The 23,602-nt window shown below is 53.7% G+C and overlaps 9 protein-coding genes across 9 annotated transcripts; 7 read left to right on the forward strand and 2 right to left on the reverse strand.

The window, feature by feature from the left end:
- The first annotated feature begins 413 nt into the window (after positions 1 to 413).
- Positions 414 to 2,203, forward strand: TrAtP1_012126 (uncharacterized protein). The gene is made up of 5 exons (XM_014090552.2): positions 414 to 761; positions 843 to 893; positions 952 to 1,001; positions 1,122 to 1,211; positions 1,289 to 2,203. The coding sequence occupies exons 1-5, from the start codon at positions 712 to 714 to the stop codon at positions 1,678 to 1,680; spliced, it is 633 nt and encodes a 210-aa protein (XP_013946027.1). The 5' UTR covers positions 414 to 711; the 3' UTR covers positions 1,681 to 2,203.
- Positions 2,204 to 2,821: 618 nt separating this feature from the next.
- Positions 2,822 to 3,716, forward strand: TrAtP1_012127 (uncharacterized protein). Its single transcript, XM_014090440.2, has 2 exons — positions 2,822 to 3,440; positions 3,495 to 3,716. Exons 1-2 carry the CDS (start codon positions 2,921 to 2,923, stop codon positions 3,506 to 3,508), a joined length of 534 nt encoding a protein of 177 aa, XP_013945915.1. The 5' UTR covers positions 2,822 to 2,920; the 3' UTR covers positions 3,509 to 3,716.
- An 823-nt stretch (positions 3,717 to 4,539) lies between these two features.
- Positions 4,540 to 6,993, forward strand: TrAtP1_012128 (uncharacterized protein; the record flags this gene model as incomplete). The annotated part of the gene is made up of 1 exon (XM_014090554.2): positions 4,540 to 6,993. The coding sequence occupies one exon, from the start codon at positions 4,540 to 4,542 to the stop codon at positions 6,991 to 6,993; it is 2,454 nt and encodes an 817-aa protein (XP_013946029.2).
- Positions 6,994 to 7,541: 548 nt separating this feature from the next.
- On the reverse strand, positions 7,542 to 9,277 carry TrAtP1_012129 (uncharacterized protein; the record flags this gene model as incomplete). Its single annotated transcript, XM_066115401.1, has 2 exons — positions 7,542 to 8,400; positions 9,192 to 9,277. 2 exons carry the CDS (start codon positions 9,275 to 9,277, stop codon positions 7,542 to 7,544), a joined length of 945 nt encoding a protein of 314 aa, XP_065971499.1.
- A 1,311-nt stretch (positions 9,278 to 10,588) lies between these two features.
- Positions 10,589 to 13,121, forward strand: TrAtP1_012130 (uncharacterized protein). Its single transcript, XM_014090079.2, has 2 exons — positions 10,589 to 12,580; positions 12,635 to 13,121. The coding sequence occupies exons 1-2, from the start codon at positions 11,048 to 11,050 to the stop codon at positions 12,950 to 12,952; spliced, it is 1,851 nt and encodes a 616-aa protein (XP_013945554.2). The 5' UTR covers positions 10,589 to 11,047; the 3' UTR covers positions 12,953 to 13,121.
- A 784-nt stretch (positions 13,122 to 13,905) lies between these two features.
- TrAtP1_012131 (uncharacterized protein) lies at positions 13,906 to 15,790 on the forward strand. Its single transcript, XM_014090059.2, has one exon. It carries the CDS (start codon positions 14,219 to 14,221, stop codon positions 15,662 to 15,664), a length of 1,446 nt encoding a protein of 481 aa, XP_013945534.2. The 5' UTR covers positions 13,906 to 14,218; the 3' UTR covers positions 15,665 to 15,790.
- A 163-nt stretch (positions 15,791 to 15,953) lies between these two features.
- On the forward strand, positions 15,954 to 18,176 carry TrAtP1_012132 (uncharacterized protein). Its single transcript, XM_014090438.2, has 2 exons — positions 15,954 to 16,251; positions 16,357 to 18,176. Exons 1-2 carry the CDS (start codon positions 16,082 to 16,084, stop codon positions 18,065 to 18,067), a joined length of 1,881 nt encoding a protein of 626 aa, XP_013945913.2. The 5' UTR covers positions 15,954 to 16,081; the 3' UTR covers positions 18,068 to 18,176.
- Positions 18,177 to 18,234: 58 nt separating this feature from the next.
- Positions 18,235 to 19,924, forward strand: TrAtP1_012133 (uncharacterized protein). The gene has a single exon (XM_066115402.1). The coding sequence runs from the start codon at positions 19,056 to 19,058 to the stop codon at positions 19,848 to 19,850; it is 795 nt and encodes a 264-aa protein (XP_065971500.1). The 5' UTR covers positions 18,235 to 19,055; the 3' UTR covers positions 19,851 to 19,924.
- TrAtP1_012134 (uncharacterized protein) lies at positions 19,925 to 23,290 on the reverse strand. Its single transcript, XM_014090436.2, has 2 exons — positions 20,190 to 23,290; positions 19,925 to 20,133 (listed from the first exon to the last, which is right to left on the reverse strand). The coding sequence occupies exons 1-2, from the start codon at positions 23,058 to 23,060 to the stop codon at positions 20,089 to 20,091; spliced, it is 2,916 nt and encodes a 971-aa protein (XP_013945911.1). The 5' UTR covers positions 23,061 to 23,290; the 3' UTR covers positions 19,925 to 20,088.
- Between the last annotated feature and the right edge of the window lie 312 nt (positions 23,291 to 23,602).

Genomic DNA, 23,602 nt, shown 5'->3' on the forward strand with positions numbered 1-23,602 from the left:
CCTCACTCTGCCCGCTAAATCCAAATCGCATAGCCGCCGGTGTCAGCCGTAATGCCGCAGCCCAAAGCCAAGATGGTTCCTGGGAAAACGAGTCTGGCCGCCTGCGCTCTAATGCAGGATAGACTTTTGGCTGGCGGCGCAGATATAGCCCGACCGAGCACTCGACTCGAGTACCTACAGACTGTACACCGCAGGTAGCAGGTACCGCGGCGTGGCTGAAATAACACGCACAAGACAAGACGCAGCGCCGATGCAGAAATTAGGCTGGCCAATGCGCTGTCCCCTCCCGCCCAAGGCTTAGCCGCCCATTTCGGCGCGCTGCTAGCTGCTATAAACAGATCCAGGCTCCACCGCGCCCCCGTTGGCACCCAATAATTCGGAGGAGCACCTGCATGCAGTGCCTTTTGGCGGCAGTACTTTGTACTGGCGCTCTACAGTGCACTACCAGCTCCCGTGCCTCGCTTCGCTTCGTTTCGCTTCGCCTCTCCTGCTCCTGATTCCATTCCATCTCTGCCTCTTCAACACCCAATCGATATTCCTAAAGGCAGCGCCACTCCCAGCACGCGTCCCCGCGACAACGACGACTCTGCGCGATTCCTCCGGCCGGCACACACGAGCCTGCGCAATCGATCCAACTGCCGTCCAGCCTCGACGCCTGATTTTCTTGCTGCTTCGCTTCCACCTCCGCTTCGTATTCTACACACATCAATAATGCCTCTCTGCGGCGGATCAAAGACGGTGCAGCGCAAGCTGGTTCTTCTGTACGTGACGTGGGCGACGCCAGAGCCATCTGGCCGGCTGCAGGATGCGGTGCCTTGCTAACCTCTCTTGCGTGTCTATAGGGGCGATGGTGCCAGTGGAAAGACGTCGCTGCTCAACGTCTTCACGAGAGGGTTCGTCGCCTATTCGCCCTTGCCCGGCAATCGATTTGACCTAACGCTTGTCCGATAGATACTTTCCGACCGTATACGAGCCTACCGTCTTCGAAAACTACGTTCATGGTACGACACTGTGTGCCACGCAAGCGGCTCTCCCCTCGGCTTTTTTTTTTCCCTTTCTTTTGGTGCCTCTTGGCAGAGCAGAGAATCAGTGATGATGAGGCTAATGAATTCGCGACGCAGACATCTTCGTCGACAACGTGCACATCGAGCTCTCGCTCTGGGATACAGCTGGCCAGGAAGAATTCGACCGTCTACGATCGCTCTCCTACGGTATTACGCCCTGTTCATCTACTGGCCGCCCCACCTCCATTCCATTCCATTGTGTGGCTAACGTTGCATGCGCCCAGATGACACGGATTTGATTGTGCTCTGTTACTCGGTCGATAGCAAAGACTCGCTAGAAAACGTCGAATCCAAATGGGTCGGAGAGATTGCCGACAACTGCCCCGGCGTCAAGCTGGTTCTCATTGCGCTCAAGTGCGATCTCCGTCAGATGGGCGAGGACGAGCCTGAAGAGGCCGACGCAGCAGCCGCAGCAGACGGCAACGCACAGCGCGAGAAGCCGCCGACCATTTCCTACGACGAGGGCCTCGAGGTCGCCAAGCGAATAGGCGCGTCCCGCTATCTCGAATGCTCGGCCATGAAGAACCGCGGCGTCAACGAGGCATTCACAGAGGCCGCCCGAGTAGCGCTAAGCGTCAAGAAGGAGAGGGAAGACAACAAGTGCACAATCATGTAAAGGATTCGCAGCTTCTGACGCTCCGGTTTATATCGGGGTCCTCTTCTTGATACCCTCCCTCGATATACCTTTCAAACCGCTTAGATCCGGCGGAAAAGCAATATTTCAACAGCTACGACGCATTCAATTTTTTTTAACCGCCTTCTTTCTTCTTTTTTTTGTTTTCTTTGCTGTTCTCTTTATAACATGGTGTTTTCTTCCTTTCTTCACCACTTGCTTTTCTTTGTCTTCTTTCCAACAAGTTTTTTATCAATCTATCATGGACCTTCACCGTACATATTTGACTGCGGAATGACCGATTTGCGGTTTTTTTAATTTTGTTGTAATTTTTCCTGGAATGGAGCGAAGGAGCTGAGGCTGGAGAAAAAAATGTTTGATACACTACGCGCTACTGCAGCGTATTTTCGACGCAGGCTAGATTTCTCATCACATTTTTTTTGTTCTTTGTACACGCTTTGTATTAAAGAGGGGACTATTTGCTTGTGTCTTAGACTAGGATCGAATTCTAACGTTTTGTTTGTTCAAATGGGTGTGACGTGCGAGTTTGTTTCTGGCTCTCTTTAGTGTCGAGACATGACGCTGTGCTGTGCTGTATGAGCTGTGAGAGTGTGTGAAGTACAATGCACTAAGCGACAGACAGGTTTTCACGTAGTCCAGCGCAAGGCAAGACGTGGCTATTCTTAGCAGCAGCATCTCGATGGCCTCGTGTTACTTGCAGCTCTTCATCGTACATGTACCAGGTCTCAAGCCTGTTCATTGCCCGATGCTGCGAAGTTGTGATGACATCCGATCCGAGGCTGAAGCCGCCAACGCAGTAGCTGCAGTAGCCGCTGCTTGCATAAATTGCTTCTTTCATCATCTCTGCACCGGCATCATCATGCCCGCGGCCTGATTGGCTCCTGGCCATGGCAAGCAGCTGGTTGTTGGTGAGCTACACCGCGATGTACGTCACGGCGGCGGCGATCGCGCGATCATCGCTTCAAGAAACCAAACAGGTTTGCTGGATGGTATCATCATCGGCGTCATCGCCATTACACGTATTGCAGGAGGGACAAAGGGTTGCGCCAAGAAGAAAATAAATATTCGAAAAGGACCCTGAGAAAGATTTCTTTTTTTTGTTTCATTATTTATTCATTACACATTTCTGTCTCACAGTTACACATATACATAAAGGCACAATACGTTTTGCCACCCACTTACACACACACTTCACCAAGGATCTACATACCAAACATTCATCATGCCCTTCTTCAGCCGCAACGAGCCCTCCCCAGAGCCCGTCTACCAGCCCCAGCCCATGGCCGCCGAGCCGCCGGCGCGCAAGCACAGCCTCTTCCACCGCAACCGCGATGTCTCGCCCGTGTCGTCCCACCACGGCTCCGTCGCCAGCTCCGGCGCAGGCCCGGGCGGCTTCACCAACAACAACATGAACAACGCCAACGCCAACGGCAGCACCTCGGGCGGCCTGTTCCGCCACAGCACCGACAGCTCGGCCAGCCGCGGGCGGCGCAGCCTGTTCCACCGCGACCACGGCGCGCAGGCGCTGGACCCGAGCATCCTGCAGGCGCGCGAGCATGTCATGTCGGCTGAGGCCGCCGAGGTGGATGCCGACCGGGCGCTGGGCGAGGCGCGGATGCGCGTGAGGGCGGCCAAGGACCATGTCTGGCGATTGGAGGAGGAGGCCAAGGAGGAGGCGAGGCGGGCCAAGCTTAAGCAGGAGCAGGCGCGGGAGGTGTCCAAGAGGGGACAGGGCCTTGGACGTGAGTTGTCATGACTTGTATTGTTGAATGTTTGCTGACTGGTGATTGCTTTAGGTCATGGCTTGTAAGAAGCAGAGATATACGATACCACGACACGACTGTACGATTTTACTTGATTCACTTACACAATGTTACGATACCTTTGGGGTTGGGTGTATGGATGCGCGGAGAATGAATACTATGTTAATGCGCTGCGATGAGATTGCGAAAAATGTAAACAAGATACTGTATTAGTAGCTGTAATTTTATTTCCATCTGAATTAAATTTCTTTCTTCCCTTTCACATGCTGTTGTTGCAGGCTTGTTCCCGAAGTCCTGCATATTCACAGCATTTTTAAGCTCCCTCGAAGGCCTAAGAGCAGGTACTTGCCTGTAACCAATAACTGCGTTGCTACATACCTAGGTACGTAGTTACAAACGCTGGTTATCAATGACGCAACGCTGCATTGAAGTACTTTCACAGCATTTTTAATCTTCCCCGAATGCCTACAAGCTATTACTTGCCTGTAACCAATCAGTCTGTTGTCGGTATATAAACTAATCACTTTTTACGTTCATATACCCTTCACAGCATTTTTAATCTCCCCCGAATGCCTACAAGCTGTTACTTGCCTATACAAACGCTGCTTACAATTGGCTCGGGCGTCTTTCTAGGATGAAAACTTGCTGTCTACCTACCTATTCATGCACTACAGTTGCATCGGTATGTTAAGAGAGACGTCACTCGCCTAGCTTCACAGGCCTAACAGCTCTAGGTAAGGTAGGTACGGTAGGCACTTCATCTCCAGCTGCTGCGAATACGAACGCTGAGTAAATACGTAACACTACTAATTGATCAACTAATGGCTGTAGTTATCGTTCCCAATGCATATTCATTTAAGCTCAGCCGACGGCCTAAGAGCTACATTAGCACACCTGTATATTTTATCAATCAGTCTGTTGTCGTGCTTATCAGTGACGCAACGTCAATTATTCATCGACCAATGGCTTCCATCCATTTCATCGGGCACTGCCCACCTTGAACTTTGTAAACAATCATTTGCTTACACGCCAAACCAGCAATTCTTCCAATTCAATGGCCGCTCATCCTCTCTAAACAATGGCGGCCAATCGAGACCCCGCCAAGGAGGGCCTCCTGCGGGAGCATCAACTCGCCCAGCATCGCAGCTCAACCGACTCCAGAGACGAAGACCTCGATCTTGATGAGCTCAATCCCGCGCTCAAGGATGGAGATTTCACGCACGACCCCTCGCGTCTGGGCGCAAGGCAGCGGAGCGTTCCTGGACGTCTGTCGTGGATGCTGCCGCGGCGACTTCGCAAGAGCCGCTGCTGCATCGCCCTTCTCAGCGTGGTCGGCATCATCATCCTACTATTAGCCGCTGGGGGCGTGTTCGGAATCAAAAAGCTCAGGATCACGCCTCTGGATGGAAAATCGCCGCCATGGTATCCCACGCCTAGAGGAGGCACGGTTCGCCAATGGGCCGACAGCTACAAGAAAGCAGCCGAGATGGTGTCCAAGATGACGCTGCCGGAAAAGGTCAACGTCACGACGGGCACCGGATGGAGCATGGGCCTTGCTGTGGGCAACACGGCGCCAGCAATTCACGTTGGATTCCCTGCGCTGGCTCTCCAAGATGGACCGCTGGGCATCCGTTTTGCAGACAATGCAACGGCTTTTCCCGCTGGCATCACTGTCGGCGCGACGTGGAACAGGGAGCTCATGTACGAGCGCGGCAAAGCTCACGCACTGGAAGCTCGCGGCAAAGGAATCAATGTGCTGCTGGGTCCTGCCATTGGCCCCTTGGGCAGGATGCCCGCTGGCGGACGCAACTGGGAGGGCTTCGGCGCGGATCCGTATCTCCAAGGCATTGCTGGCTCTCAGACCATCAAAGGCATCCAGGACCAGGGCGTCATGGCCACCATCAAGCACTTCATCGCCAACGAGCAGGAGCATTTCCGCCAGGCGTGGGAATGGGTGCTGCCAAACGCCCTCTCGTCCAACATCGACGACCGCACCTTGCACGAGGTGTATGCCTGGCCGTTTGGCGATGCCGTCAAGGCCGGCGTTGCCAGCGTCATGTGCTCCTACAACATGGTCAACAATTCGTACGCCTGTGGCAACTCCAAGCTGCTCAATGGCATTCTCAAGGACGAGCTGGGCTTTCAGGGCTTCGTCATGTCGGACTGGTTGGCGCAGCGGTCGGGCGTCGGAAGTGCCTTGGCTGGGCTGGACATGAGCATGCCGGGAGATGGCCTGCATTGGCAAGATGGCAATTCGCTCTGGGGGCCTAACCTCTCTCGTGCTGTCCTAAATGGCTCACTGCCCCTTGAGCGTCTAAACGACATGGTTGTTCGCATAGTGGCGTCGTGGTATCAGCTTGGGCAGGACGATACGTCTCTGTTTGACAGGAAAGGGCCCAACTTTTCTTCGTGGACAAATGACAAGATGGGTGTCACATCACCCGCTAGTTCATCGCCTCAAGATGAGATTGAAGTCAACAAATTTGTCAACGTGCAAGCCAATCATTCGATCCTGTCTCGTCAGATCGCCACAGAGGGTACAGTCTTGCTTAAGAATGAAGGTGTTCTCCCTCTTAGCTTTGATGGTGAGCTGGGTAGTAACCAAAAGTCGACCAAGAGAGATGGCAAGGTGAAGATTGGCATTTTCGGAGAAGACGCAGGCCCTGGCAATGGACCAAATTATTGCGAAGACAGATCATGCAACCAAGGCACTTTGGGATCTGGCTGGGGAAGCGGCGCGGTCGAGTTTCCTTACCTGGTATCGCCGGTCGAGGCTCTCCGGGGCAAATTCAACAAAGAAAAAGTCCAGCTCACAGAGCATCTGAAGAATGATAAGCCAGCAGCAGATGTCGTCAAAAACCAAGACATATGCTTGGTCTTCATCAACTCTGACTCCGGCGAGGGGTATCGCAGCTGGGAGGGAGTTCGCGGCGACCGCAACGACCTCTTGGCGCAAAAGGGCGGCGAAAAGCTCGTCACTGAAGTTGCAGCCAACTGCGGTGGTGGATCAGGGACAACAATAGTCATTATTCACTCTGTTGGGCCTGTGACTGTCGATGCTTGGATCGATCTTCCCAGTGTAAAGGCACTTATTTCTGCCAACTTGCCCGCCCAGGAGAGTGGAAACGCCCTCGCAAGCATCATATTTGGCGAGGAGAATCCAAGTGGTAAGCTCCCATACACCATTGGCAAGTCTCTCAGCGATTACGGACAAGGTGGACAAGTCATGTATTTGCCAAACGGAGCTGTTCCGCAGCAAGATTTCAATGAGGGCCTCTACATTGACTATAGACACTTTGACAAGTATGACATCGACCCACGCTACGAATTTGGATTCGGACTTTCATATACTCGGTTTGATTACAACAATCTCCAAGTTACCGGGGCCAAACCAAGGTCACCTCTGCCAGATGAGCGACCAGCACCAGAGGTTGAGCCGCCGCAATTTCCCTCCACCCTTCCCGATGCTAAAGAGGCACTGTACCCGCCGGGTATTCGTAAACTGAAAAAAATACATCTACCCATACATTGAATCTGTCGACGACATCAAAAAGGGCAAGTATCCTTATCCTGACGGCTACGACGTGCAGCAGCCCCCATCCGGTGCAGGAGGCGGCGAAGGCGGCAATCCATCGCTGTGGGAGCCCCTCGCAACTGTGACTGTCGAAGTGACCAACTCAGGACAACGTGGCGGCAAAGCCGTCCCTCAGCTTTACCTCTCGTACCCCGAGTCAGACACGGTCGACTTTCCTGTCAGGGTTCTGCGCGGATTTGACAAGCTATTCATTGCAGAGGGAGAAACGAAGACGGTGGAGTTTGTGCTGACGAGGAGAGATTTGAGCTACTGGGACGTAGAGAGACAGAACTGGGTTATCCCAGATGGGCAGTTTACGTTTGCGGTTGGAGAGAGCTCGAGGGATTTGCGAGTTACCGGCACATGGTGATATAAAGTAAAAGTTTCAAAAGGTGCATCGAGTTACTATTTGGATATTGACGTACAACAAGATAGAAAGATACAAACAAAGACACTTGTACAAAAAGATTCAGGAATTTGAAACACAGCATCGGATTCAATATCCATCAGTCTAAAAGAGAGGAATATGCATTCAACGCCATCTGCCCCCCTAAATGCGCATATAACACATTCCCACCCGCAATCTCCCCGTTCCTAATCAACCCCATCAAGCCCGCCAGACTCTTCCCCTCATACACCGGATCCGTGATGAACGCCTCCGTGCGAGCCCCAAACTTCATGGCCTCAATCGTCATCTCGTCCGGAATGCCATACACTTTGGCATTGAACCTCTCATCCAACACGATGTCCGCCTCGGTGACATCCGCCTCCGACAACCCAATCTTGGCAGCAGTAAACTTTGCAATACGCAGCACCTGGTCAAACGTCTCCTTTGGCTTCCCCGAGGCATCAATCCCGATAATCCTACGCTTCGGTGATCCCAGCTTCACCTGCGCCAGCTTGAAACCCGCCACAATCCCCGCCATCGTCGACCCCGTCACCGCACAAACAACCACTGTGTCGAAAAACACGCCCATCTGCTTCTCCTGCGCCTCCACCTCCAGCGCCCACCGCGCAAAGCCCAGCCCGCCCAGCGGATGGTCCGACGCCCCCGCGGGGATGTAATACGGCTTCCTGCCACTGCCCTCCAGCTCGGCCTTCAAGTTGGCCAGCGTCGGCTTGTGCTCGATGCCAAAGGCCGACGGGTCCAGCCGCACATCGCCGCCCATGAGGCGCGAGAGCTGGATGTTGCCGACCTTTTCATAGTGCGCGTCGTCCCAGTCGACCCAGTGCTCCTGGACGGTGGCGGCCTTGAGGCCCAGCTTGGCGGCGACGGCGGTGACGGCGCGCGTGTGGTTTGACTGGACGCCGCCGATGGAGACGAGGGTGTCGCAGCCTTGGGCGAGGGCCTCGGCGGCGAGGTATCTGAGAGTTTTAGTGAACAAGTTGATGGTGCTGTACGTGTAAAGGAGGGGGGGGGGGGGGGGGGGGGGGGGGGTACTCTAGCTTGCGGACTTTGTTGCCTCCGTAGGCAAAGCCCGAGTTGCAGTCATCGCGCTTGGCGTAGACGGTGACTTTGCCGCCGAGGGCAGCGGATATACGGGGGGAGGTGCTGGATGGGCGAGGGGCCGAAGAGGAGGGATTCGTAGGGGATGCTGGCAAAGGGCTCGGGGATGGTGAGGGCCATTGGGTATGATGCTTGGAGAATGAAAAGTTGTGATAAAGATGGATTTACTTTAAAGAAGCTGGGTATATCAATTGTTGTTGAAATGGTTTACTTTGAGCGATATGAAGTGTTATATAAGTCGGTTGGAAGGACGTCGTAATCATGACTTATATACATCACCAGCCTCGATATTCATCATACAAAGACCATCACAACACGTCGCTATCCTCGGCTATCCAGCCACCGATCTCGGATAATCAAAACAAGTCTGAAGCTGAGCAAGCATGCGTAACAACCATGAGATCCAAGAGACTATCTGCATCATCCAGCGAAGCGCCAATCCAACCACACAAAACACGCCGCTCCCCCCATTTCCCGCAGATCCTACATCGCTAGCAAGACAAGCACTCTCCTCTGATTGGCCCGGCTGGTGTTCCAGAATACTACCCATCTAACTTTTCCAAGAAATTCAATCTTGTCAAATGGTAAAATGCTGGTGGCTATCGCGTTAGAGGGGGAGAGGGAGGGGGATTGTCTGCCGTGTGCGGACCTTGTGCTTGGAGGGCGCAGGGAAGTTGTCAGAGGGCGTGGGCGGATAGTGGCGGCTTGGTTTGTGGCATTCCCGGGATGCGTCATGTTGGAGACGGCAATAATATTCGATACGTTAATGATGGAAAAAATGACAGCGGACTCTTGTCTTTTGGTTTTATAGATGCGATAAGATGCCGATTATTTGGGTGAGGCTTGTGGCGGCGAATAGTACTGCGGGCCTAGTACTGTCAATGTGATAAGAAATAGTGCGAGAGATTCCTCATGGCATCACTGGGGCTGCACTAGGTAATATTCTTGGAATGGAAGATGGCCTCGTTTTGATGCAGTTACCGCAGAGTATTTGATCTGGAATAGAAGGTCATCGGTTGAATACATGTATCCAGTGGAATGTATAGGTGGGCATTGGAGTAGCATTGGATGGCTTTCTTTCATCACAGAGGCAAAAGCAAATCGAGTGCACCATGAATTTCAATCAACTCATTCATTCAAGATGGAACAAAACCTTGATAAAATCATTCATTCAATGTTTACGCAATGTCGGAGCCAACTGCAGAGCGCTTCTTATTGTCAACAGCTACACCTGTCTTACGAGTTTAGACATGTTATTCCCAACATAGGTAGTCAGATGCTTACAGGGCATTTTCTGTCTTTGCATTCCGATTGGCCCGATTGCCTATTACACGTTATAATACACTGACGTACATGGGCTTTAAGAGTCTATCCATCTGCGCTGCGAATCGTATGGCTACTGCAAAATCTGACTCGCGCATTTGTGATTGCAAGTGAGTAGGCGATCAACGGTGATGGATCAGATAGAGCACTACATGGGGGCAAAGACAATGAATGAGATTTGTAACTAGAGATTTAATTCGAAGATATATGATATAGCCAATAAAAGAAATCAATGGTCAATGACAGCCTTTTACTCGATCACGAATACAGACAGCCCTCACGCAAGACAATTCTCACGACAGACAAACTGATGTAAGCCAATAGCAAAGCCAAGCTTGAGACATGTTCTCAACATTCTATCAGCGCGAGTCTGTCTTTTTTCAACAGGGAAACAAAAAGCACAAACCTTATCTGCCTCCTATACTTGGATTATTTGCACCAAATTGATCAATTGATTGCGCATGTGATCAATCCATCCAGCCTGCTTGCTATTCGCTCTCAAGCCTTTGCTCCCAGCGCTCAAGACCCGCTAACGGTCCGAGCCGCTCCAAAGTGGCGGAACCAGAGCTCGGAACTGCTGCATTCCATCAATTCTGAGGGATGCATGTCAGTTTGGTAATACGAAGAGAAAATAAGAATATTAAAAATAAAGCAAAATCCCAATTAGATTTAAACAGCATCCAAAGGAATTAAATAAGCCAGTGTTCAATGCGCAGCCAGATCGGGCAACTTGCCACCTGATACGGGCGTTATCGCTGCTATCCATTATCTCACCGAGCTCCAGGTCCCCACATCAAAAAGCTTTCCGCCAGGGCCTGACGTGACGTCTTTCATTTCGCCTGGCCCTTCCTTTCCACGACGGCCCTCCATCTGCCTGGATCCCGCTCGAATCGTGCTGAAGACATCGCTATTGCCTCCTTTCTTTTTGCGCCCGTCTCCTTTTTTCTCGACTTCTCCAGCATGATCTTGTGGCGGCAGATTGTCGCTCAGGTTCTGGCTCACACGCCCGCAGTCTGACGAACCATCCTGGCCCACGAAACGACGACTATCCGCGAATAATAGACCGACCGTCTGCGAGACGAAGACGAAAAGCGCATTCGAAGCTCTAGAGACTGGATTGAATTCACATCACAAGACTACGCAACGAGCGCTGCTGCTTCAGGCGCCGGGCGCCGACCGGACATGATGACGCGCCCTTCCATCAGCAACAGATCCCGGCCTGGGCCTGGAGGCACCGGCAATCCGCGATCACTCTCCCGATCGTCCGGCTCGTTCCATGCCGGCGCGCCCATCCCCATCCTCGCTGCCATGCGACGGCCCTCGATCCCGAAATACCAAACCTTTCCGACGCCTCCGCCCCGGCCGCCGGGGTCTTCCTCCGACACCTCGAGCGATCGCTTCGCCGTCGAGTCCGACGCCTCGTCCACCTCCTCGTCCGCCGACGACCAGACGCCGCTGCCCATCCGCCAGCTTCTGCTCCTAGCCTTCCTCTCTCTGGCCGAGCAGACGGCGCTCAACTCCATCGGGCCGTATCTCCCCGAGATGGTGGCGTCCATGCCGGGCATCCCAGCGGATGAGATTGGCCTCTATGTCGGTCTCTTGGCCAGCGCCTTTGCCCTGGCGCAGCTCTCGACCAATTTTCTCTGGGGCTACACGTCGGACATTGTTGGTCGCAAGCCCGTGCTGCTGGCGGGCACCTTTTCGCTCATGGGCTGCTTCTGCGCCTTTGGCTTCTGCAAGCAGTACTGGCAAATGATCCTGGTCCACGCCGCCATGGGCCTGCTCAACGGCAACGCCGCCTGTGTGCCGACGGTTCTGGGCGAGGTGACAGACCGGTCGAACCAGAGCAAGGCATTCACCTACCTGCCCATCATTTACTCGCTGGGAGGTCTTACGGGTCCTGCGCTGGGAGGCATCATGGTGGGACGCGTGAGCAAAGACTACCCCTATCTTGGTCCGAGTGTTCTCAGCGCGGCCGTTCTTGCGGCGGCCGTCGTTGTGGTGGCTATTTGGTTTGAAGAGACGCTGGAGGATGTCGACCAGGACCCGTGGAAGCCAACATGGACGACTCGCATGTCGGCCCGCATATCAGACTTGTTTAGCCGCACGAAGCCGCGACGAGAATCGTGGAGCACGAGGTGGCCTCGCCCTCGGGCAGCGAGCCAGACGCAGCCCTTACTATCGCCAAGCTCTGACGAGGCGGGCTCTGAGGACAACGATGGCGACCTCCCAGACGAAGAGGGACTCGAGGCGTCAAAGCCGCCAGGCCACAACCACAAGCAGCCTACACCGTGGCACGAGCTTCTTAACCGCACTACGATGACGCTGTTGGTTACCTATCTGATATTCCAGCTGGCCAACATCAGCTTCAACAGCCTATATCCTATTTTTGCGTCTTCTCCCTCCCCAGCCGGCCGAGATCTCTCGCCCAGTAAAATCGGCATCAGCTTGAGCTTCGCCGGCTTGATCACCATTGTCTTCCAGGCATTCCTCTTCCAGCCGCTCAAAGGCCGTTTTGGAAACCTGGGAACCTATCGTTTTGCGCTGCTTGGCCTGGCGATTGCCATGATTGCGATTCCCTGGGTTGGCTACGTCGACGACGAGCCCCTTTTTGGCGTCGGCACTGGGACCATGTGGCTCTATATCGAGCTTGGCGCGGTGCTGATTCTGAAGACTATTTGCGCAGTTGGGGGGCTGTCATGCGTGATGCTCTTGGTAGGTCTATTCCAAACTACAAACAAATGTTGAATTATCTAACACAGCATATAGATTACAAACTCGGCGCCTTCTCACAACAGCCTTGGGACTCTCAATGGTGTAGCCCAGACACTGTCAGCCCTAGGCCGCAGCGTTGGTCCCTTGATTTCCGGCGGCTTATTCACACTATCCATGGGAATCCAACCGAAAGGCGAGGTTCTTGCATGGAGCTTGTTTGGAGGTCTGGCCTTTTTGGGCTGCATAGGATCCATTTTTATCCGGGGTAATGGATTGGAAAGCGACGACTGGTATGATAGCGAGGATGAGGATGAAAGAGATGGACAAGGAAACGAGGCTGGGGATGGAGATGTTGAACAACAGCGGGACTAAGCACCAGCCAATATTGATAGCAAATAGGTAGTTATAATTGGTTTTAGGATACAAGGCATAATGGCAGCGTGGCGGGAGAGATGGTAGCGAATAGGAGCTGTTTAGACAGACAGCGAGACAGAGAATTACAATAATAAACTAGAGCAAGTAATGATGACTTGGATGCCCACACTCTACCCCAACCCATCTCACCAGATCGGATGTCGGCCAGACTCTTATATCCACCGGCACTTGAACCAGCCGCGACCCGACAGCCGCGCTTCAACAGTCTCCTGTATCAGATGGGTAATAATACCGATAACCCCTGTTGCCAGCTACACCATCCCATAGGTGGACGGACTCCAGATCTACTTTCCTATAAGAAGCATCCAGGGTCCCGGAGTTCTGACAGCGAACCAACCTCCGTCACATCCATGATTCGCTCCCATGGAAATCACATAGTTCCCACTCTTGCAATTGATGTTTGAGTGATTTGCAGTCAGATTTTAGTCCAGGGGGGTTCCCGAGAAATATTCCTATTTGCTTGAAAAGTGTGACGGGGACTGTGTGTGAGCGCATATCACGGCAAAGGTTGCCTGTTTGGAGGTTGGTAGAGAAGGAGTTTGCGAGGTGGTTCGTGTAAATCGGGATGATGTGAGGCGTGGATATGTACTTGTAAGGGGGTATCTGGAGTTATTACATATCAGCTTTTTTGTAGATGTTGGATCTTGCGTGCCTGGTACAGGGAAAGTCGAGTTGTAGCCAAAAGAGGCACATATTCTAAAAGGTGTTTGACAGTTTGCGATGTAAGTAAATTGAGTTCAAGCTATACACATGCGCAATTAGACATGTAGCAGCGTAGACTCTCTCATTGAGAGCGTACCGCCATGTATTAGATAAAAGGCGTCTCCGGCGTCTGCAGCGTCTGCCGCGGCCAAGACGCTCCGTGGGTCGAATAGGTAACTCAAAACACAGCTCTACGCACAATTTATTGACGTGACAATCTAGTACCTGAATTTGATCTCATGCTGGCCAATGCAACTCTACAGAGCTGAACCATGTCATTGTGACGGAGCAGGCTTGGGGTCGAGAGCCTCAGTGATGGAGCAGGGCTGGAGCCGACTTCCGTCCAAGGCCCAAGGCACGCAATATGTCTTGCTTGTCACACAATATAAATGAGGGACAGGCTCGGTGTACCTGTGCATCCCTTGATTCAAGCAAAGTAAATAAACAACCCGGATAAACACCAAGAATCGTCAACGGGGCCAATCATCAACAGATACAACGATGCTACCAAGATCGATATACACCCTCTTGGCCCTCAGCCTCGGCGCCTCGGCCTGGGACCAGGCCCCGGCCCTCCCCGGCAAAGGCGCTCCCATCTCCAGCTCGGACCGCATCTACACCGGCGACCAGTCGTCCAACACAATCACCGTCATCCAGCCCAGCACCGGCGCTGTGCTGGGCACCATCAGCCTGGGCGACCTGCGACTGGGCAGCAACCTCAACCCGCAGTACGTCAAGGCCGTGGGCTCGCACGGGCTGGGCTTCTCGCCCGACGGCAAGCTGGTGGTGTCGCTGGCCGTGACGAGCAACACGGTGACGGTGTTGCGCACCGAGGACAACTCGGTCGTGTCGCAGTCGTCGGTGGACCGCAACGCGCACGAGGCCTTTTTCCAGCACGACAACCGCCACGTCTGGGTGGGCACCCGGGGCGTCGACCGCATCGACATCGTCGACGGCCTCTTGGGCGGCGTCGTCGGCTACGTCGAGTCGTGGGGCGGGCCCAGCAAGGTCGTCTTCAGCCCCGACGGCAAGACGGCGTATGCGAACCACATCCGGTCGCCGTCGCTGTCCGTCATCGACGTTGCGCAGCGCCGCGTCGTCGCCAACATCACGGGCCTCGCCGACGTCTTCTCGTCCGACATGATGATCTCGCCCGACGGCCAGCGGCTCTGGGCGGCGCACAAGATGGTCGGCAAGGTGTCCGTCATCGACCTCGAGGCCCGCAGAGTCGTTGGCGCGCTCGACACCGGCGCCGAGACCAACCACGCGCAGTTTGCCGTCGTCAACGGCACCATGCATGGCTTCGTGACCGTGGCGGCCACCAACGAGACCAAGATGTACGCGCAGCCCCGTGCGAGCGAGATGCCCGTCTATCTCGGCGCCATCGCGGCCAGCGGCGTCGAGCCTCACGGCCTGTGGCCCAGCGCCGACAACACGCGCCTGTACGTCGTCAACGAGCACTCGGACACGGTCGACTTCATCGACCTGACGGCCTCTCCGCCAAAGGTCGTCAAGACGGTCAACGTCGGCCAGGAGGGCCAGGCGCTCATCTACGTCTCCGGCGCTGTTTCTGCAGCCAGCAACGGCACGCAGAATCTCGGCAAGCAGGGCCTCTTCAACAAGCCCGCGCTCAACAAGCTGCTCACTGAAGCTTCGGTTCCATCTTCCAAGTACACTTCCAACGGCAGCCCGCCGCCCACAGGCCTCGTCACGGTAAGGCCCGAGTCTGGGCTGGACATGCTGCAGGTCATTGGACGCAACCTGAGGCTCAACACGACGTACACCGTTTCCGCCAAGATTGCAAACTCGCTGGTTCCATTGGTTGATTTCAACGCGACGTCGCCGACGGGCTACGGATGCGGGACGGCGCCGCAGGTGCTGGCCTTTCTGAAGTTTATCGGCGTATATGATATCGACAATCTGGTGATGACATCCAAGGGCGAGTGAGTGATTCGGTAGTAGTCGTTGTCTTATTCAGTTGTATATATGAAGCACATGTGTGCACGCCATGTAATAAGGAAAAAGTGCATTTTCTTCAATTTATTCATTATAATTCCCGCTTTAGCCATTGCGTTGATGCTTGAAAGTGAAAAGGGAACATGATCGCAGTGATAGGGTAGCATAATGAGCTGAGTCAGCGGCAGTGTTGTCACTGGTGGCTGTCCTCGTGCCTGGCCCGCTGATGTCACCTGAACCTTGATGGACACCCTTTAGAGCTCTGACTCTGCCACGGCTACCTATTCCAACTCCTTCCTCCCTTATCTTTATCATCACCATCAATCACCGCCATCATCATCATCATCATCATCACGCATCTATACTCTTCTCCTCCAATGGAATCTTAATCTCCCAGCCTACTTCGTCATGATCCAATCATCCCTCCTCGGCGGCCTCATCACCGCCGCTGCTGTCCAGGCCGTGCAGCCCGGCGCCGTGAAGCCCGTCGCGGCGCCCATGCGAGACCTGACCTGGGGGCAGATCAACTTTCTACACACGACAGATACTCATTCCTGGGTCAGCGGGCATTTTCTAGAGTAAGACGATTCGGACTTGGTCCCCTGTTAGAGCGGTCGTTACTGGCACAACATGTCAGGAGTGTTTTATCGAAGCATCATCATTTCTAACAGCTACATCTCCAGGCCCTCCTTTTCCGCCGACTGGGGCGACTACGTCTCCTTCTCCCAGCATATGCGCAAGCTGGCCGACGACAAGGGCGCCGACCTGCTCCTCATCGACACCGGCGACCGCATCGAAGGCAGCGGCATCTACGACAGCTCCACCCCAAAGGGCCTCTATCAGTACGACATCTTTGCCCAGCAAAAGATTGACATTCTTAGCACCGGCAACCATGAGCTGTACAAGGCGTACTCCATCGACATGGAGCACAACACCACTGTGCCCAACTTTAAAGAAAACTATGTCGCGTCGAATCTAGACTACATCGATCCCAAGAGTGGCAAGCGTGTTCCTCAGGCACAGAGGTATCGCAAGTTCAAGACCAAGAACCTGGGCCTTAACATTGTGTCCTTTGGCTTCATATTTGACTTTGACCTCAACGCCAACAACAGCGTCGTCCAAAAAGTGGCCGACACTGTCAAAGAGGAATGGTTTCAGGATGCCATCAAGGAAAAGCCCGATCTTTTTGTCGTTGTTGGCCATGTTGGTGTGCGAATGGAAGAGTTCAAAACCATCTTCACAGCTATCCGCAAGGAGGACTGGGATACGCCCATTGCCTTTTTTGGCGGCCACCTGCATATACGGGATGCCGTGAGCTATGACTCCAAATCGCTTGCCATTGCCTCTGGCCGCTACCTCGAGACTATTGGTTGGATGTCTATTGACGGGATCGCCAAGAAACATCCCAAGGACGGTGACAAGGACGGCGACAACACTGGGGAAGTGGAGATTAAAAAGGGCCCCTCTTTCACTCGCAAGTACATGGATAATAATCTCCTCGGAATGTACTATCACACCGGCTTAAATGAGACAACCTTTCCCACCAAAGAGGGCCAAAAAGTCAGCAAGATGATTGAAGAGGCCCGCAAGAGCCTAAACCTCGGCCATCGGTATGGCTGCGCACCTCGAGACTTGTGGATGACTAGGGCCCCGTATCCTAGCAAAGACAGCATCTTCAGCTGGCTCGAGGAAGATGTACTCCCAGACATTGTCGCCAACAAAGACAGGAAAGACAAGCCTCGGCTGGCCATTGTGAACACGGGCGGTGTCCGCTTCGACATCTTCAAGGGTCCGTTTACGCGTGACGATACCTTCACTGTGAGCCCGTTCAACAGTGGCTTCCAATTTGTCCCCGATGTGCCCTATGACATTGCTAAAAAGGTCCTTGGCATCCTCAACAGTGAAACAAGGATCTTCGTCGATGGCTTGCCGAACACGAGACAGTTGACTATCCCGCAACTGATGTACCCACGTCCCACCTTTGAAAGCGTAGACGAGATTGAGACCGTTGATGACGTTGACCAAGATGCGGATGAGACGGAAGCTCGCCTTGAGCTCCGTGGGGTTGATGCCTCGGACGGAAATGACAATCTCTTTGGCGGCTACACAACCAAGGACGACATTGGCAAGGACGGCGATGACACCGTGCACGAGCCAATTGACTTTTATGCCGTGCCCAACTGCGTCCAGGCCAAGATTGGCTTCTCGGCCGAGGAAGAGCCCAAGACGGTGGACTTTGTCTTCCTCGACTTTCTGCAGCCATGGATTATCCCTGCCCTCAAGTTTAGCGGCGGCGACTATAACGCCAAGGATATAGAGCCGTATATGGACGGGACCCTGACGTCCAAGTTGGCCGAGTGGATTGGCGACAACTGGAAGGAGGAATGTCAATGATTTGTCAAGTTTTCGATTTAGTTTTGCATAGGCTGTTTGATCACTTTGGCTTGGATTTAATAACGAGACACAACGAACATGATAGATTGCTCAATAAATGATACAACACAACAATCTTCTCGGTCTAAAGCAGAAAGTGCCAGATCAAGTTCCACACATTAGTTGCGACTCCAGCATGGGGTCTATACGCGTATTCAGGCCATACCCATAAAACACCCCATATCCATCCGAATGATAATAACTCAATACGCGTATTTCGTATAAGTTGAGCCACGAAGATCAATACCATCGTATTCGCATCTCGACACTCTAGCAAAAAGAAGCAGTCGTTACCAACAAAGGATTCATTCAGCCTGGAACAAGGCTCTGCCGCTGCAAGAACCCGCGAGGCCTCAAAATCCGCCTTACGAGAAGGCAGCTGAAAAAAAAGGAAAAAGTCAGACAAGGCGCTGCCTGCCCGCATTGGCAACTAAACCCTTACGAGCAAACTACCGATTTTTTTTTTAACCTCTCTCTTCAGCTGGCGAACCTGCAGTCATAGTATTTATTCTTAGTCAAATCGGAATCCTCCGCAGGTGCGGCTGAGAGGGGGAATAATCGCATTGGGGGTGGCTTGTTTCCCTTTGTCTCACCCCCTCCCATCTGTTCTTTTTACGGGCTACATACGCGTATAAAGCCTTTTGCGGGGGCTAAAGACGAGGCGAGGCCTCACGGGAGGTTGTAGCACAGCAGGGGGGGCAAGTCGGATGAGAACGTTTGTGTTGGAGCCTGTTGATCCCATTTTGGAAAAAAAAGTGAGGCGGGTTGTTAGGCAAAGCATGCTTTGCCTGCATGAGAGATTCAGGAGTAGATTGAGTGCTGAGAGGGAGTCTCATGGGTATAAGAAGGCAGTGCCGTTGCCTTGAGTTTGTGTCCATCATCTCCTCCATCTTCATATACACAAGCACACAATATATATAACAATCCAACTCTTCTCTTCATCACAGCCATGTCCCTCTCCTCCAAAGTCATCCTCGTCACCGGCTCCGCCAGCGGTCTCGGCCGCTGCATCGCCGAAACCCTCCTCGGCCGCGGCGCCTCCGTCACCATCAGCGACATCAACCCGGACCGCCTCGCCGCAACGCTATCCGAGCTCTCGGCAACCTTTTCCCCCGACCGCCTGCTGGCAGTGCAAGTCGACGTCACAGACGAGAAATCCGTCCAGTCGCTCGTCGAGCAGACCGTCCAGCGCTTCCACCACATTGACGTCGTCGTCAACAACGCGGGCATCATGGACAAGTTTGCGCCTGTGGGTGATTGCGACACGGGCATGTGGGAGTCTATCCTGAATGTGAACCTCACGGGGGCGTACTATGTCACCAAGCACGCCGTGCCACATCTGCTGGCTCGCGCCGAGGAGCGTGGTGGCGGCGAGCAGGGCAGCCTCGTCATCAACATTGGCTCCACGGCGTCCTTCTCGGGCCTCACTGCCGGAGTGGCATACACCGTTTCCAAGCACGGCCTCGTGGCCATGACGAAGCACACGGCGGGCTACTACGGCCCCAAGGGCGTCTATTCCGTGGCGCTGCAGCCCGGCGGCATGAGCGAGACGAGAATCACCGATGCCTTTGCGCAGGGTATGCACAAGGAGGGACTAATGGCCATCCAGGGGGCGCATCCTAAGACGATTAATGTGCCCATCAGCCATGTGGCCAGATACGCGGCGTTTCTGAGCGAGGACGGCATTGGCCAGAGTTCGAATGGAGGCTGCGTTACAATCACTGGCAACTGGCCTGAAGCGTAAGTGGCAAAGAGATGTACTGAGGGAAAGATGTAAGATAAAGAAAAGGGCACACGATAAACCAGCTAGCATAGACAACTTGTTTGACAACTTGTTATCCAAAATGATAACGAAAATACCTTTCATTCATATTCTGTTCATACACATTAAAGCGCGAGCCCAAAAGTAAGAGTGCGCGATACCTATTAATAAATCCAGCACGCGGTGTCCGTGATCTATCGCCTCTATCACATCGTCGTTTCTACAAGAACGCTTCCCACTTTCGGTTGATCTGCTTCCTCCGAACCTGCGTCATGAAAGTCAGTATACAACTCGTAACATATTGCAAAAGGGCGAACTTACCATAGGCGCCAAAATCACCACTCCCCATGTGAGCGCCACCACTGTACCCAACAAAGTGATCTTGTTGAATCCCTTGCCCAGAATGTCAAACGTCCCGCTAGGCGCAACTTGAGAACCAAAGACGTCGATGCCATAGGCCACCACCAAGCTTGTGCTCTCGACCACGGCCGGCGTGGCCACGATGCCCCTCACACCAACAATATCGCGCTCGTGCGTAAGCAGGTTCCGGCCATCAATCTGAATGGCCGGTGTGTACTTCATGAGGCCTTCTGCTTCCATCTCCGCCGCAGACGGGTCCCGACCGACAGGCCGACGAGGGTCAATTCCGTGGCGAGTGATGCCCAGGACAGCATGAGACTCGGGCAGGTAGGCCAGGAGCTGGCGGTTGCTGATGCCTTGGCGCGTCTCAGTCACAGTCAGGTTGGTCAGGGGCTCTGAGATGATCCAAGTCTGGGACACCACCCACGGCAGAGGGACACCAGTCGGTGTATCAACGGGATCCAGAGGGGAGAAAGTTTCCGCCTCACCCAGAGGGCCACGGTCATTCGGATTTGGCGACTCATACAAGTCAGACACAACAACCTGGTATCCCTTGATATCTCGGTTCGTGCCGTCGTCCAGAGTATACTGTCCAAAGAAGGCACAGCTGTACCAGTTCTCGGACAGTGTGCAGGAAATGTCCTTGTCGCCATCCACGCCATCATATACTTGCGATGCAAGCAGCTGGCCGGAAACAGTGTCTACGACATAAACCGAAAGAGCAGCCGCAGCATTGTCAATAGCCGCGACGACAATGATGTTGGGGTTCAAGTACTTGTAGTTGACAGTTCGGTCTCCCAGCACACGGCCAATAGAGGCAATGGGATCATGGGGGGGAAGCTTGGCGATGCTCACAATCTTCTGGCCTGGGAGCAGCTGAAGCTGCCAAATCTCATTCCTAGTAACTTGGCCGTCTTCGTCGGAGAACTTGACTCCCTTGATGATGTCATTCTCGTCTCGGATAACAATGGTCTGATCAAGAGAGCGACCCTTGAGGGCATCGACAATTGGCTTTCTATCTTGATCAAAAGCAAGCAGCCATTTGCTGCCATCGCTGCCAACGACTGCAGTCGAAGAGACAACAGCCGAGTCATCGCCATAGTGGACCTCGAGAATTTTTCCATCAGCCACCGTGATGACAGCGAATTCACCTTTGGAGCCTCGGACGGTGACTGTGCCCTCCGAGTCGTTGACTACAATGCCTTTTACCTCCAGAGCGGCACCAGGAAATTGAGGGAAAACGTCAGCAGACCAGACAACTTGGCCGTGATTTCCTGTGTCAAGAGCATAGAATTGACCTCGGCGGGTGGCAAGGATAATGATCTTGTTGAAACCAAATGAGTCACGATGAAGGCCTTCCGTCTTTGATACCAGGACGGCACCACCAGTGATGCTCTCGATGACTCGGGTTGGGACTGATGCAAGGTAGTCGGGGAGATACTGAAGGTCATTAATATGTCGAGTGAGACGGTGGACATATGCATTCCAGGGGTTGGTGTGTGCCTCTTCGGCGAGCACTTTGGCCAGATCCTCAGCTTCTGGGATCTCCGCCCAGGCCGCAGCGACAGCACCGCTGAGCCCCTCGTGGCGAGTCCAGTCGAGTTTGCCGTTTCGAATGAGAATCCAGTCTTGTGCTGCGGTGACGGTGGCGGAGCGGATAGCAAACTCTTTACCGCCAGCCTTTTTGATGACTTCAGAGACTGCGTGAATAGCTCCTGTACGGGCCTCGGGATCGAGAGAGTTACGGGCCAGGATGCTGTGAGAGTCGGAAGACACCACAAGCACCTCGTCTTCGGTTACACGGGTGAAGTAGACATTGGCGCCCTCGGAGCTGGTAGAGAAGGTGCCAAGTCCGGGGAGCAGGGGAAGCTCATATGCCTTGGTGATGCGGCCAGTCTTCAAGTCGGTATGGAAGACCTCGCCCTTGTTGCCGGTCGTGGTACGGGTGTGAACCAAGAAATGGGGCTGAGACTGGATCAAGTGAGGGGCATGGATGGTGACGGAGACGGTATCAGCGATGAGAGGGAACTCTTGCTTCGTCTTTGTGCCGAGGACATGAACATTGAGCTTGGTCAAGTCGTTGCTGGCCCATGCCAAAATCGGAGCCGCCGAGTTTGCGCCAACAAACATGACATCCTTTGACTCGTGGACTTCACCCTTGGTGCCAACTGTCCAGTGATCAACTCGTCCTCCCGTAGCAGGCTCCAAGGAAGTGACTTTTAAGCTGTACGAAGAAGGCGATCCGTGAAGACTGACAACGTAGACGTTGGTGAGGCTTGTGGACACCTGCAGGGGAATGTCCTTGGAGACTTCGCGGAACTCCCAAACGGTAGTCCCCAGAGCGCCATGGAGCCTCCGCAGAACCGTGACGCCATCCTCCTCAGACAAGACGAGGACGTCCTTTCGCGCGCTTTCAGTGAGCTCCATGATCTCCAAGTCCTTGACCTCGCCGCCAAACTCGACCTCCCACAGATTCCTGCCGCTCAACGCAGCCCACGACTGGACTCGCTGGCCATACGCGGCCGCCACCCAATTCTCGCCCTCGGGGGCCCTCAAGTGGCCGCCGCCATTGGAGACGCCGTCAGCAATCTGCTGGCGCCAGACAAGAGCGCCCGAGTTGGGGTTCACCGCTCCCAGGATGCCAACATCGCTGAGCGTGTATAGATAGCTCGCCTTCTCGTCCTTTTTCGGCCGGTGGAAGAAGGTGGTTTCGACCTGCGGGACGCCGACCAGGGCGTGGTGGAAGTCGATGTCATCGACCTCGTCCTGGAAGATGGCTGCCGCGAGCGACGACAGGCCCAGCAGCAGGACCGATTGGAGAGTGCGCCGCATAATTGGAGGGGATGAGCTGCTATGCGATGTGGTTCATAGCTAGCTCGATGCCTCATTTGGAGGAGGGACACAGCTTTGGTGGGGATGTCGTCAACGGCCACATTTCCCCGTTCCGGATGACTAAGCGGGGCTGCCAAGCTTCATGCTATCGCAGCAAGGCCTCTGGACTTTAGTGCATTGCTGTAATTGATTGGAAACTCATACATTGCAGTTATCAATTGTGTCACTAACATTGCCTTTTTAAACAGGCATATACTCGAGTCGAAGCCACCTACGCGCTTTGCAGTGCGGAATTTCCGAATACCGTCTCACAGTGAAGATTATGTAATACACAATATCCTTGGGGAGAATTAAAAATGCTGTGAAGTGCATATGCTCCCTGTAACTCAAAAATTCTAGACGGGGTTAAGCTTGAGAGGACCCAGGTAAAATCAAGGCCTTGGGGGGAGTTAAAAATGCTGTGGAGGAAGATGGGTGCTGCTGCCTGTAACTCAATTCTGGGAGGGGTTGAGCTTGGGAGGACCCAGGTAAAATCAAGGCCT

This window comes from Trichoderma atroviride, chromosome 7, assembly GCF_020647795.1.
Source record: "Trichoderma atroviride chromosome 7, complete sequence".
Taxonomy (NCBI): domain Eukaryota; kingdom Fungi; phylum Ascomycota; class Sordariomycetes; order Hypocreales; family Hypocreaceae; genus Trichoderma; species Trichoderma atroviride.